Source organism: Mustela lutreola, chromosome 10 (assembly GCF_030435805.1).
Source record: "Mustela lutreola isolate mMusLut2 chromosome 10, mMusLut2.pri, whole genome shotgun sequence".
Taxonomy (NCBI): domain Eukaryota; kingdom Metazoa; phylum Chordata; class Mammalia; order Carnivora; family Mustelidae; genus Mustela; species Mustela lutreola.
Genome location: NC_081299.1, coordinates 36,656,475 through 36,671,659, shown reverse-complemented (window position 1 = coordinate 36,671,659; position 15,185 = coordinate 36,656,475). Strand labels below are relative to the sequence as shown.

The following is a 15,185-nucleotide window of genomic DNA, read 5'->3' as shown; positions in this document are numbered from 1 at the left end:
GGCTCCAGAGTACCTGGGTCTGGGCCAGAGATGGACAGAAAGCAACCATAGAAATGGAGGAAAGTTGAGAGGCATGGGTAATGAGGTTACACACACTTGGGTTTGGACAGGAGCCCAGGACTTAGGGGGAAATGGAGAGACCTGTGGCCCCATGGGTTGTGTAATGAATCTCCTGTCACAAGGTCGGCCACAGGAGGAGGGTGTAGGAATAACAAGGTAGATGGTAAGGAACAGGGCAGGAAGAAAAGCTGCCTTCCAAAGAACTCCTGACAAAAACATCTTGTTTTCCTTTCAGAGTTATGGGCTTGGAGTCAATTTGGGTAAAGCGACTCAGGAATAAATTGAAGCTGAGAGACCTACTTGTCTTCCTCAGATGTACTTTCATATGCTCTCCATGATTCGGCAGTGCCCATCCCTCTCCCTAGCACTCTTCACCTGGTGAATTCTTATTCACACTTCAGGGTCCCATTCTTGTTATTAGTTGTCTCCTTCCCGGGTGGACCCACCCCCATTCTTTCAGTACAGGCCTTATCATGTTTTCCTGTACTATGTTAGTTCTCCGCCTTTACCTCCCAGACTGTGAGCTCAGGAAACATTTGCTGAGTGCATGAGTGAGTAAATGCATGACCAAATGAGTATTCCTGGGAGGACCTTGGGAAAGGGATGATTATAGCCTTAGAGAAGGAGAACCTGAGGCTCAGAGAGTATAACTGGCCAGCTTCATATGTCATGAGCGAGCCCTGCACTGGGCCTCCTGAGTGTGAGGCCTGGGCTCTGCCTGCAGGCACAGTCAGCCCACATCACTGAATCGTGGAGTATGACAAGTGTGGAGAACAATGCAGAGGCAGCTGAGGCAAACAGTTTGGAAACCCTGACTCTAATCCCAGCTGACACTCTCAGTGATGGTTTTCCTCTGGTCACAACACTTTAGTTCCCTATAAGAGTTTTCCTCTCAGAAATGGGATAATAATGAAACCAAACCCACTTCCTGAATATTTGGTAAGCTAGACTGCGAAGTTCTTGCAGCCAGGATTCATGTCTGCTGTCAGGATTCATGTTTGCTGGCAGCTGTGTCCCAGCATACAGCACCTGCCTGGCACAGAGTGTTGAATAACAGGGAGAAGAGAAAGTGGGAATGTGCCCAGCCATTATCTCTGTCTGCTGAGAAAGCTTTCCCCCCCACAGTTTCCCATTAACATATTCACAGTTAATGAGCTTTAGAAGTCTAAGCCCTGCCCTCAACCTTCACCCTCCCTCCAGGTGGGCAGGGCAACCCTCCCCTGACTGTCTGGCCTAGGATGCTCAGGGAAGGTCAGCAACAGTCAGGGACAGTCAGGGAGAGTCAGCAATCCAGCAGCACCTGCACCATGAGTGTCTCTGTGCTGAGTGTCATCAGACTCCTGGGCGGTGTCTCTGGGCTCCTGCAAGTGGCCTCCGTGCTAGGGCTGGTTCTGCTGCTGCTCAAGGCAGCACAGCTGTACCTGCACAGGCGGTGGCTGCTCAGAGCAGTCCAGGAGTTCCCGTCCCCTCCTTCCCACTGGCTCTTTGGGCACATGCATGAGGTAAGAGGGGCTGGAGAGGAGTGGGAAGTGTGGGCGTCCAGGGCTTTGCAGAATCATCCTGGTCAGCAGATGCATGCCACTTAGGCTTCTTGTGTGACTAGCACATGTGCCTTGGGGAAACACTCAGTTTACTGCTCAGATTTTGGCTCCTCATTCCACTCCCAGGAGCTCCCTTCTGGAAAGAAGCCTTTGCTGGTGCCCTCAGGCTGGTCTCACCCTCTTTCCTTAAGTAGGTCTGCAGGCTGTAATGCAGTCCTGAGTGTGCACCAGAGAATTTGGCAAAAATAAGTCAGCTGCAAGAGAAAGGGAGCAGGGGTTGACAGTAGAGAAGACTGTCATCCCAAACAACTCCTCAATCCCGTATTTATTAGAAACAAGGTAACAACTAACAAAGGAGCAGAAGAGGGTTATACATTAACCATAGGCTTTGTAGATAAATAAGAAAGAATATGAGTTATAAATTTTTACAAATCTTATATATAAGCAAGGAGAGTAGGATATATATGGTTAAGCAGTATAGAACTTATAATTGAACAAGCATATTTAAGGGGATTATCTTGATAACCAATTAATGGCAGGCTGTCTCTGAGTAACATCCAAAAAAAAGCAGGCGGTGTTCCACCCTAAGCGGGACCAGGCATTCCTGGCTGCCCGGCTTCTAATTCATCCTCTCCCCCGGAGACCTGTTGCTAATGCATGTTCTTCTTAAGGTAACATTGAAGCATGCTTGCCAGGCTAGTTCAATTTCTCATGGGTTATATTTTACACACTACTTTGTTTTGAGAGACGGTTACACTGCACCTTAAGGATGATGGCTGTTCCTTCCTGAGTCTTCCCCCTCCTAGCTGAGGAGCCCCAGCTCCTCTCTCAGAACACCCTTCCTGATCCTTCCCTGCCTTGGCCACTCAATCCCATCCTCGAAGTCTAGCCCTGAGCTGCTTGGGAACACAGACAGCAGAGGGGTTCACAGCTTATGGAGACCATAGACAGGAATCAGGCGTCAGGTCCCTGGAAAATAGGCTCACCTGCCAGATTGGGGTGTCATGTCTGGTGCAAGGAACCAACCAGCTTGGTTTGCCTGAAACTATGAGATGTTCCAGACTGGTGATTTCAGTGTTAAAACCCTGACAAGTTACTGGCACTCATGAGAGAGAAGTTTTCCAGGATGGGGCAGATAAAGAGTATTGACATTGAGTTGCACCATTAAAAGAATCTATTTACCTCCTAGTTCTCCTTCCCCAACCACAGTACTGTGGGCTCCTTGGGCTAAGAATGTCACCCCCTTCCAGTACCCAGTTACCAGCACAGAGCTGACCCCAAGAGATGCCTGGACGACAGGTTATGGAATGACAGAGGAAGGAGCAGCTTGCAGCTAGATGGAGATGGTACTTACTCTCCAGCTCTGTCAGTACTGGTCCTTCAGCAGGGAATCAGTAAGTGGGGGCATGTGAGGAGGGGCTGTCTTGTGTTGTGTGGATTGAACAAGCCTAGCCCGGGGATGTTGCTGAGGAGGCCAAGCAATTTCAGCTGAATGGAGCCAAAGACAGAAACTTCACATCAGCCACAGGGAGACAGTCATAGGCCAGTTTCTTCATGCAGATTATTGCACTGATGACTTCCAGATTGTCCATTTGGAGAAAGTGCAACCTTTTGCTTGATGCAGTTGTCACCTTTCTGAGCTAGGATTTGACCTAAGCAACCATTAAAATTTCCTCCACTGACTCCCATTACATGGATGGTGTGGAGACTCTGTAAGCACGCAAGTTCTACTTCCGTAACTCCTATTACGCCCAGTGCCCAATCAGCCCTCAGCTTCTGCTAGCCTAATATATTGCAGCCAGATTTTTCTTCCTCCTACATATCTGAGACTTCATTTATTCAGTACCTCTGTTATTGGCTAAGTCAAGAATTAGATTGCCATATGCAGTAGGTTAAAGTTAGTCTTTCAGGCCAGGTGACAACTGACAAGTGAGACAGGGAAGCATTTGGCCTCTGAGCTAAGCTACCTGGATTCTACCCTAGCTCTGCCACATACTTCAAATACTTGCTCTATCCTTCTGTTTCCTCATTTGTAAACTGGGGGTGATGATTATTATAATCTTGTGTGAGTTATACTAATCTTCGAATGTCAGCTGGCACAGGCCAAAGGTCACAGTTATACTCTAATTATAAAAATTAACTATAATGGTAATACCTATAAAGGATAAGCATGTTTATAGAATACCAAACCTGCTGCACTAAATAGGGCTGAAATCAGTCAGGAACCATGAAAGGGGAACTCCTGTATGGGAATCCACGACCCAACAGCCTCATCTTTCCCAGATCCTCCCACCACAGGTCAGCACAGCCCACAGCACCTGACAATTGATCGCCTGTGCCGACCCTTTATTTTCTGCCCACTGTCATGGTATCTCACTTGGAGACATTTTTTGTGACCCCAGTTCCCAGGAGGAGGCAGGTGAAACAGCTGTCATGGACCACTCACTGTCTGTGTGAGTGGCCACAGCCTAAAAGCCAGTAGACACTGAGTATCAGTCTACACAGTTACTGCCACTGAAACTAGGGGAACCATCTCCTCTATAAGAGTCTCAGCTGGTCCTGACCACACCTGCTCAGAAAGAGATGGTTGTCCCAAGTAGTTGTCTGGAAAGTTGACAGACCAGTGGGTGTCAGAGTGACTCAGAGAGAGGAAGAGCCAGGCAGAACACCATCTAGCTCCTTGGTCTCCCCAGAGGAACTACTGATACAACCCAGGAGCAGGAGTTTCTGGAAGCCAGCTGGCTTGGAGAGCAAGCAATCTGAAAGGAGGCACGCAGCTGTGCTTAAACAGGATCCCCAGAGGGTCCTACTGCATAGGTTTGAGGGACCCTGGAGGATGAGGTGACACAGCTTCATGGTAAGAGTCTCCCACAATGCAGTCCCTGCACCAGATCCAAAGAGAAGGGCAGCTGCAGCGGTGGACATGACCTGGGAGCATAGAGAAGCCTCCTTAAGTCATTGGACAACACTTCTCAGTGTAGGGCCTGATTGACTTTCCCACCTCTACTCCCACTAGAACATAATAAGTTCCATGAATCTGGAATCCCTATCAGAGCCTTGCTCATCAGAAACATTTCCAAACTCCTTAATCACTGCCGATAGCCAGAGCTATCTTCCTGTGGACATCCTACCCTCCACCCCCTCTCTAAGCACTGGACCTAAAGAGGAAGCAAGGTTTTATTGATTTGTCTTTCCCTTGGTTACAGCTCCAAAAGGGTCAGGAACTACAAGAGCTTCAGAAAAGGGCAGAGAAATATCCATGTGCCAGTCCTCGCTGGCTATGGGGGAGTGAGGCTAGCCTGGTAGTCTATGACCCAGACTACATGAAGGTGATCCTGGGGCGATCTGGTGAGTGCAAACCCACTTGTCTGTTGGAGGGGTTCTTCCCTCTTGGATACATTCCTGGGGTACTGTGACATTTCAGGAAAGACTGCTGGCTCAGTCATAAATATCTGATCCTCTACCTGTCATTCCTCAAGCCCAAGAGCCAGCAGAAACCCAAATACAGTTACTCAATTTGAAAGTTTAAACACATGTAAGGAATTACCTCTTTTGCTTTCTTTTTCCTTCCTCCTTCCCTCCCTCCCCCGTCCCTCCCTCCCGCTCTCTCCTTCTATCTTTCTTCTTCCTTCCTTTCTTTCCTCTCTTTCCTCCTCTATTTCTTTCTTTCTTTTTTTAAATTTAATTTAATTTCCTTTCAGTGTAACAGAATTCACTGTTTAAGCACCACACCCAGAGCTCCATGCCATACGTGCCCTCCATAATACCCACCACCAGGCTCCCGCAACCTCCCACCCCCACCCCCTCCAAAACCCTCAGATTGTTTTTCAGAGTCCATAGTCTCTCATGGTTCATCTCCTCCTCCAATTTCCCTCAACTCCCTTCTCCTCTCCATCTCCCCATTTCCTTCCTCTGTGTTATTTCTTATGCTCCACAAATAAGTGAAACCGTATGATAGTTGATTCTCTCTGCTTGACTTATTTCACTCAGCATAATCTCTTCCAGTCTCGTCCATGTTGATATGAAAGTTGGGTATTCCATAGTGTATATGGATCACATCTTCCTTATCCATTCATTTGTTGAAGGGCATCTTGGTTCTTTCCACAGTTTGACAACCGTGGCCATTGCTGCTATGAACACTGGGGTACAGACGGTCCTTCTTTTCACTACATCTGTATCTTTGGGGTAAATACCCAGTAGTGCAATTTCAGGGTCATAGGGAAGCTCTATTTTTAATTTCTTAAGGAATCTTCACACTGTTCTCCAAATTGGCTGCACCAACTTGCATTCCCACCAACAGCATAAGAGGGTTCCTCTTTCTCCACATCCTCTCCAACATATGTTATTTCCTGTCTTGCTAATTTTGGCCATTCTAACTGGTGTAAGGTGGTACCTCAGTGTGGTTTTAATTTGAATCTCCCTGATGGCTAGTGAGCATCTGGTTGGTGGCTCCTGTGAGGGGTGGGGAGCCTAGGCAGTCAGCAGAACCACAGCCATTTGCACTCTCCATGCACGCACTGAGATACAAGTCTGAGTCACACCCCACATCCTCCTCTATTTCTTTCTTCCTTCCTTTCTTTCTTTCTCTCCTTCCTTCCTTCACTCCCTCCCTCCTTCCTTCCCTCTCTACTCCTTCATCCTTCCTTCCTTCCTTCCCTCCTTTCCACTTTTTATTCTTTTCCCCTTTTATTCTTTCCTTCTTTATTTCTTTCTTCACCACAATGGTGCAGTTCCAGAACTCAAGACAATTTCCTATTGATGATGGCTTGCATGGAACCCTGATCTGTTGCCGGTGCTGGCACGTGGAATGACTGTGCCACCACAAAAAAAAAAAAAAAAAAAAAAAAAAAAATCATAAAACAAAAACAAAACCAAAAAAGTAAGAAAACAAACAAACAAAAACCCCACTGGACAAGCTACTGTCTTCTCACTAGTACTGAGGACAGAAGCTATATTTCTTACTGATTCAACTTCCTACTCCCTAGGGTTCTGTGGTGGGACACTCAGTTGGCTTTCCCGAGCCTATAGTAACTATCAGGAAAGACAGAGAGTCCTGGTTGGAAGGCAAGTGGGACGTGGGTTGACACAAACTGCCAACTGACAATCATCAGGAAGGAATGGGGGACAATGGTCTAGACCACAGTTAACTCCTAGGGGCAGCCTGTCTTCATTGGTCACCTCCAGTTTCCTGTAATGCCTTTCTTACTTTCAGACCCAAAGTCTGATGGTTCTTACAGATTCATGGCTCCCTGGATAGGTAAGTATATTTAACAAGAACTACGGTTCATCTTCTGCTTAGGTTGCCAACAAATATCCATTTGACCCAGACAAATACGAGGTGACCAGCACCACAGTCACTCCACTCAATCTGAATTGAGCTTCCTCTCTCTCCTTCAGATAAAAACCTCACCCCTTCCTAATGGTAGGGAAGCCCTCCTGCAGCTCAGTTTCTCCCACATCACTTCTCAGTCCTCCATAATGATCTCAGACTAACTTTTCATTGAAGTCCTCCATTAACCCAGTGCTACTCTGTTTCAACCTCGATCTCACAGCTGTGCACCAGGATTTGGGAGGCCCCCTTCCTGAAATGCACTGTCCTTTCCTGCCTTGCCCAGGATGCCCTTCTTCTGACACCCTGGGCTCCTCCCCAGTTGTCCCCAGTCAACTCTTGAGAGGTTCCTTCCCCACACACACACCCATTGTGGTCCAGGGTATGGTTTGCTCCTGTTGAATGGAAAGACGTGGTTCCAGCACCGGAGAATGCTAACCCCAGCCTTCCACTATGACATCCTGAAGCCCTATGTGGGGCTCATGGCCGACTCTGTCCAAGTGATGCTGGTAAGTTCAACCGCTGCTCACCTGCACACTCACACCCACAGCACAGTTCACAAAGTCCACTCTCAGACAGCTGTGTCCCTCAGACATCCATTAGACATGCCCCCCAGAATCACAACTTATATCATACTATGAGACAGGGCCCCCTGGGGATGGGTGGAACAAAAAAGTATCTGGGCACCTGTTTACATCCACCCTTTGCTCACTGCCCACAGGAGAGACAGTCATGGTGGATAAAGTGTCTCTTCTTGTCCCTGTTCTAGGTCTTTGACTTGGACAGGAAGAGTAGCCAATGCCCCTAGACAACAGGACAAACTGCCCCTGGCTGGCCTGAACAGTAGCAGCTTCAGTGGCATGGTGGACGTGCCATGACGTCACTCAGATGGGCTCTGGGCTAGGGCTGAAAGCCTCTGATGGATTTTAGCCATTCCGTGCAGTGAAATGGAGACCAAGTCTCTACCCTCCAGGGCTGGGTCTTGCCATAACATCACCTCTGAGCCTGACTATATTTCTCACTCACTGTACTCAGCTGACATTTGTTGAGTGAGAGGAACTGAAGTCCCTGATATCCCTTCTTTAGAAACCCCAGTCTTACCCCTTTGATCTTTCCTTTGCCTTGACTCTTGCTCCCTAAATTGGCTATATGGTCCTAAATTGATGAAATGCAACTGCTTTAGAAAGTGAGGGCATCTTATCAGAATATGTGGAGAGGCAGATAGGGAGTCTAACCTTGTCAGCATGGGCCTTCTGGAGGAGTAGAGAAAGATATATGTGTCCCTCTACCACAGGACAAATGGGAGGAACTCTGCAGCCAGAACTCATCTCTGGAGATCTTTGGACACATTTCCTTGATGACTTTGGACACCCTTATGAAGTGTGCCTTCAGCTACCAGGGCAACCAACAGTCAAATAGGTCAGTAAAATCCTTAGTTGTGAGGTCCTATTTCTTACCAACTGGGATTGACTATCTGAAAGGCAGTTAACACAGCTTGGATGTTTACCAGCCAAAAAAGTCACATTCTGCCGAGAGCCCCTGGCCACAGTCAGATTCAGCCTGCGCCAAGCCTTCCTTAAGCACAGACCCTGCTCTCTGTCACAGGAAGAAACCTGGACACCAAAGTCCCTCATAAAGGGCTGAGGGTCTCAAAGATGTAAGAATGACATGACAAACACTTAGGGTCTCCTGTCCCATTGATTGAGGAATACTCCACCCACAGGCCCACCACACTGCAGGTCAGATGCTTCCCTCCATCCAATCCATTCTGCATCCTCCCTTTCAGGTACTCACAGTCCTACCTTCAAGCCATTTGGGACCTGAACAACCTGGTGTATTCCCGGATGAGCAATGTTTTCTACTGGAAAGACATCATCTATAAGCTGACCACTGAAGGTCGCTGGAACCAACGGGCCTGCCAGCTTGCCCATCAACACACAGGTTGTATATGCCCTCTGGGAAGCTCCCCTCCTTCATCAGGCACATCCCAAAGGGACTGTCCCTAACCCTCAGCTGAGTCCTGCCCCTGGCTGTCCCTCCAGACTCTGAAAAACACTCACCCAAGTACTCCCCTGCTGCAGATGTTAGGGTGCCAGGTGCTAGGCAAGAAACTACATCTGTTACCACATGGGTGAAGGCTGAATGACAGTCCCTGCCAGCAGCATTCAATCAGAGCCTCTTGGGCTGTGCTGTTGAGGAGAATGATGACCTGCAAGCACCTGGTGCTAGAGCTCCCACCCCAACAACCATACCCACTCCCACACTCCTCCTGATCCACCTGGCACCCTGACTGGGGCTACTGTGAGTGTCTGTGTCTCGGCACCCAGAGCATTCAGCTCTGCCTGGGAACACTGTTCTGGACAGACCGAGTGATCAAGCTGAGGAAGGCTCAGCTGCAGGAGGAGGGAAACCTGGAGAAGGTCAGGAGCAAGAGGCACTTGGACTTCCTGGATATCCTCCTCTTTGCCCAAGTGAGTGTGGCAGGGAAGGCCTGAGGTTTTACCTACAAGTGTGGAGGAGGGGGGCAAACTCAAACCCTGGCCTCTCTTCGTGTCTTCCCAGATGGAGAATGGGAGCAGCTTTTCTGATAAGGACCTCCGTGCAGAAGTGGACACCTTCATGTTTGAGGGCCATGACACCACAGCCAGTGGCATCTCCTGGATCCTCTATGCTTTGGCCACACACCCAGAGCATCAGCAGAAATGTCGGGAAGAGATCCAGAGCCTCCTGGGGGGTGGTGCCTCCATTACCTGGTGAGTGCTCATGAGATGGGAGGCCCTGTCCTCTGAAGTAGAGAATTCCCTGGCTGCCAGGGCCTTGCCCACCCTTCAGGACAGCTTTGTTTTAGGGACCACTTGGACCAGATGCCCTACACCACCAAGTGCATCAAGGAGGCACTGAGACTCTATCCACCAGTTCTATGTGTTAGCAGAGAGCTCAGCAAGCCCATCACCTTCCCTGACGGACGCTCCTTACCCAAAGGTGTGAACTTCCCCATTCTCCCTCAATGAACACTTAGCAAGAATGCATGGGAAGTCAAATCCACGTGTTCTGAACAGTTGGTGCATGTCTTTCATAGTCATTTCTCCCTCAAGAAAATGAATACTTCCTTTGTTGTTCAGATGAGGTATATGGTATGAGTCCCACAGAGTTTAATCCAAGAAATAAATACATCACAGCCCTTAAATGTGGCTTTGGGTTTTGCCCTAATATTCTCATTCTTTGAGATGTGAGTGCCTGAGAGACCATCAGACAGAGCAGGGGGATAGGAGGTCTTTCCTTATAGGGTCTAGGCCAATGAGAAAGATCGGAGAATTCACCATCATGGCTCAGATGGTCCAGTCTCCAGGGAGCCCTCAGGATGATGGCAGAGAGCAGCTGATGACCAGATCTGAGATCCCTGCCATGGCCGGAGGCCACTGTTTGTCTCCTCTCTGCTCTGAATCCTAGCCCTGCCACATCCTAGCTGGGTGGTCAGAGGCAAGTTGCTCAACCTCCCTGAGAATTAGGTGCCTCATGGGAACGATTGAGGATGGGAACCCTCATTGGAGGGTTATTGTGAGGAAGTAGGTGTTCATGGATATTTCCAAGAGGTCATGGATAGTAGTTGATAAATGTTAGTTGTCCCTTGAGTTGCTCCAAAAAGTAAACCTCCAGTTCCTTCCTGCGTCTCAGCCTGGTCATGGTTAATCTTCTAATCTGTGCACACATTCACACCTGTTGTGCCATGTCTGCCCCATCTCTCCTGCAACAGTATCATTCCATTCACAGTGATGAGTAATAGCTCTCATTGTGGCTGCCAAGCTGTGTGTGGGTGCAGCTGGGCCCCACAAGCATGTATGTCCAGTCTTCTCTATTCTGCCCCACAGGATTCTTAGTGACGCTCTCCTTTTATGCCCTTCACCACAACCCAAAAGTGTGGCCAAATCCAGAGGTATGATGACCTTGGGAGGAGGAGGTGGGATGACCTCTCCAGGTCAAACCCTCTTCCTGGCCCACCTCTGGGTGTGCTGTCCCTTGGATGATTGGAAGGAAGGGCTTGATCACACCTGTCCTGGCCCTGGTGATCCCTCTGCAGGTGTTTGACCCTTCCCGGTTTGCACCGGGCTCCTCTCGACACAGCCATGCTTTCCTGCCCTTCTCAGGAGGATCGAGGTGAGGCACTTGTACCAGAATGGGAGGAGGCAGGGGCTATTTGGGGGGTACATACTTGATGTTTGTGACTTGCTACATTTATGTGGGTTTCTGTAGATATGTCCTGGCATGTTGGAGTGCTGGGAAAGAGGTATGTGTCTCTATGCAAAGAAAGTTGGTAATCACTGAATGCCATGGAGACTTTGACCCATTGCTCTTACACAATCTCCATCCACAATTCAGTATCAGTGGGTGTTCCATAGCTCAGGGTATTCTTGTGAGTTCTTCATTTTGTGAGTCTAACTTTACAGAATTAGATTTTCTCACATATAATTTTCAAGTGTTGTCAAAGTCAAAGACAGGATGCACTCAAAAGTTTTCATTACACACAATGTCAAACCAGCCTTTTCTACTCAACTCCCCATTCTGCCTCCACACGGCACCATTGACTACATTCCATGTGTTTCCGTACTCAGCTTCCTGCATGCCTCAAATATTTCAGCCATACACAGGAAAGTTTCCTACAGTCTCTTAGGGGCTTCATAAAGAACTTGACTTATCTGTGTTATTATTTTCACCAACCAAATGAATTATTGACTCTACGGTACTGGTCATGTACACTTGACAATTTTCCCAGTTGTCCAAACACTACGTATGATCTGGGCTCTATATACCTTAATATTACCCTTAGGGTCCAGTCATCCAAATGGGCAAATACATAAAAATGAGGACCTTAAATTGCTTTGGGGAGAAAATCCAGTTTGTTGTATAAATACACAATACATGGCATTTGAACATTACCTGGTATGTAAAATGTAAAGCACACATAAGGTGGCTGTTCATTGGGATGACTATATTCCAGCATGGCTGCCGTGAAATCCTCCAGTGCTGCTGAGAGTGTCCTATAAACAGTAACTGCAGGAAACTTTGTAAGCAATTCCTAGAAAAATGTTATTTTCCAAATACAGGAATTTGTCAATCCTTCACATACAGAGTGAACCCAATTTCACACAACATCTTTAAGCAAACTGTGCTTCCAGATACTGCCTCCAGGATTTGTTTCTCACTGGGATTGAGTCCTTCCTCCTATACATTGGTGCAAGTCATTTGGCTGCCAGTAGAGACAAGAGAGGGGTAGATAGCTCAGGTCCTAGCTCAGAAGTAATGGTTACTCATATTTTATTCCATTCAGGGTGGGATTTTTTTCAGTTCAATAGACATCATTCAGTTTTAAGACTGCGTATTAAGTCTGTCTCTGTGTGCCAAGTCCTCTGTTAAGAGATGGCATACGGCCCTTGACTCCAGGATTTCACCGTCAAGAAATAAATGCCTCCACTCAAAAGTGACATCTTCCTTCCTTCCTTCCTTCCTTCCTTCCTTCCTTCCTTCCTTCCTTTCTTCCTTCCTTCCTTCCTTCCTTCCTTTTCTTTCTTTTCTTTCACTCACTCATTTCCTAACTGACCCCACTATAGGAAGCACCAAGTTCCTGGCACTGTCTGACTCTGGAAAGTGATGTGTCCTTGAGTTAAGTGTTAGGGTGATGTCAAGGTCCTGGAATAAAGAGACACAGTGGGCAGAGATCGGGGTGAGGGCAGGCTGGCATTGCCCTTAGCCATGACAATGTAACAGTCAGAGGTGTAGAGAGGGCATTCTCTGGCATTTCCTCAGCTGGAGCTGAACTGGGAAGAGGAGGAGTTGAACAGGTGAAAAGTGAGTGAGCCAACAACCGAGAGAGGACTTTGATGTCAGCTGAGGCATGTGGACATGTTGTACCTGTGATGAAGGGCATGGGAGGCTCTGAGCCTGGCTGGGGCTTCAGGAGAGGAAGTGGAGGCAGAAAACAGAAAAGTCTGGGTTAGGAGGTAGAGGGATGGCAAGCAGAGACATTTCTGCAGATGAATTGGTAGGCTACAGCAGCTGGTTGACTGAGTGGCTGAGGGGGAGGCAGGAGTCTCGATCCAACCTGGGAGGCAGATGGTGCAGCAGGTTGAGAGTCACTAAGGCTCTGCCCCTGCAGAATATTCTCTGTGCCACACTGACTTCCTTACCCAACTCTGTCTTGTCCTTCCTCTGAGGATCTGAATCCCTGTGCGCCCCAGATGGTTAGGACCTGAAGGATGGCCCAGCCCACCCCCTATGGTGCCCTGTCCTGCTCTGCATTGTGAAACCAGAAATGGCATGTGCAGAGTGAACAACTTAATAGTTAACTGTTTTACTAATCCCTTGACTTGGCCCTGAGGCTCAAGGTGCTGACCTTCTTGTAACGGGATTTCAGGCCTACTGAGAGCACAGATAGGAGTAAGAGCTAATCCTGGAAGAGTGTAGGCTTTGTCAAAGGTCAAGGGGAGAGTGTGAAACAAGCAAGGTGGGGTAGGCGTAGAGATGTGTGTGTGTCCTGAGGGAAGGGAACTGGGCTGGGCCCATGCAGGAGGGCCCTGAAAGTGCTGTTCCTGGCTGGGGGGTTGATGTCACTTCTCATTTCCTTTTCCCTCCCTGACCCAGGAACTGCATCGGGAAGCAGTTTGCCATGTACGAGATGAAGGTGGCAGTGGCCCTGACCCTGCTCCGCTTTGAGCTGGCACCAGATCCTTTCAGGGTCCCTGTTCCCACTCCAAGAATTGTGCTGATGTCCAAGAATGGAATCCACCTGCATCTCAGGAAGCTCCTCTAACCCTTGTGGGGACAAGGATGAGCCCCAAGGCCTCCTGCCTGCCATCATGTCTTCCTGTCAGTCTCTCCTGTCTGCTGTCTTCTGCCCACTTCCCACTTTCACTCTGCCCACTGCCAGCCTCCTGCTTTCCTCCCCTTGTACATCAGAAGTCTGACCTTCTCCATCTTACCCTTTCCTAAGATTCCTACCTATTTACCTGTTACCTTTCTCCTACCCAGCTGTAGCTCTGACTATCCATGTAAGTCATGATCAGCTGCCTGTCACCCCAGGCTGTCTGCCCTCTCCCCATTGCTATCTCTTTCTGCCTGGTTGTGTGTTCCTTGTTGCTTAACTGCATTACACAGGCTTGGTTCCTTAAAAGAGCACAAGTTGATGATCCTGTAGCTTAGGAGATCCGAAATAGGAAATGGGTCTCCCTGGCACAATGAAGGTGTTACAGAACCTCTAAGGGAGCATCTCTTCTCTTGCGTTTTCTACCTTCTAAAAGTCTGCTCTTAAGACTATCCACTGAGGGAATTAGGCCTCCCCATTTATCAAGGAATATGCTGTTCTTAAATGCATATTGATTACAAATGCTAATAGTACCCATGAAATTTTTAGTGCAAAACAAACAAACAAACAAACAAAAACAAAAAACGAAAAACAAAAAAAAATTTTAGTGCAACATCTAGACTTTTGTTTAATTGAATAAAGGGGACTCCCGCCAATCCAAGTTGATACATAAAGCTGGTCATCACAGTCCACCATTTGTCCTCTTATCATTCACACATTTTATTAAACCATACTTAATCTGAAAACTAAATATAATAAAATCACACATCTACCAACTAACCTTCATATGATAGAATGTGTGTTGATCCTTTTCCCCAACCAGGAAGCAGTCATTGGAGGGTATTCTCTCTTCTCCCTGAAATCCTGTGACCTACATGCTATGACACAAGGTTGACTATTTGTACCACATGTCTGGTTTCTGTGCAGGATATAAGACAAGAAAGAAAAATTCTGAAACCCATGTGCACACATGCATAATCATATTCATAACAAAGCAGGAAAATGCTAGAAATAATTGCCCTTTTTATTTCTGTAACCTAGGACATGGCCATCCTTCGCATTTATAACAGCCTTCTTCCACTACCCATTCAGTTCTTTTCTTTGCCCTGTGAAAGCACCTCAACCAGTTGTGTTTTTTGCCTGGTGCCATGACCCAGACCTTCACTCTTAAAGGATCTGAGCCATTACTAGTCTTGCCTGAATTGGGCTGTGGCATTTTCCCACTTACTCTCATGACAGGGCAAGGTAGTTCTCTGAGATGCCTATGTATTTCCTCCATTTCCAGCATATTTTTTCTTACGTAAGGAAACTGGCAATTTCCCCCTTGGTAATCAGGATAGATCCAGTACAGTCACTGCTTCAGGGTCCCTGTTCCCACTCCAAGAATTGTGCTGATGTC

At 47.8% G+C, this 15,185-nt stretch overlaps 1 protein-coding gene across 2 annotated transcripts; it reads left to right on the top strand.

Annotated features, from left to right (window-relative positions):
• Nucleotides 1-1,292: 1,292 nt before the first annotated feature.
• Nucleotides 1,293-13,882, top strand: LOC131810435 (cytochrome P450 4A6-like). Of its 2 annotated transcripts, XM_059138399.1 has the most exons (12): nt 1,293-1,562; nt 4,808-4,949; nt 6,814-6,858; nt 7,312-7,439; nt 8,225-8,349; nt 8,717-8,871; nt 9,295-9,401; nt 9,493-9,683; nt 9,779-9,912; nt 10,800-10,864; nt 11,009-11,085; nt 13,567-13,882. In XM_059138399.1, the coding sequence occupies exons 1-12, from the start codon at nt 1,299-1,301 to the stop codon at nt 13,733-13,735; spliced, it is 1,602 nt and encodes a 533-aa protein (XP_058994382.1). In that variant the 5' UTR covers nt 1,293-1,298; the 3' UTR covers nt 13,736-13,882. The 2 variants fall into 2 exon arrangements, with proteins under 2 accessions (XP_058994382.1, XP_058994383.1); XM_059138400.1 differs by lacking the exons at nt 10,800-10,864; nt 13,567-13,882.
• Nucleotides 13,883-15,185: the final 1,303 nt, after the last annotated feature.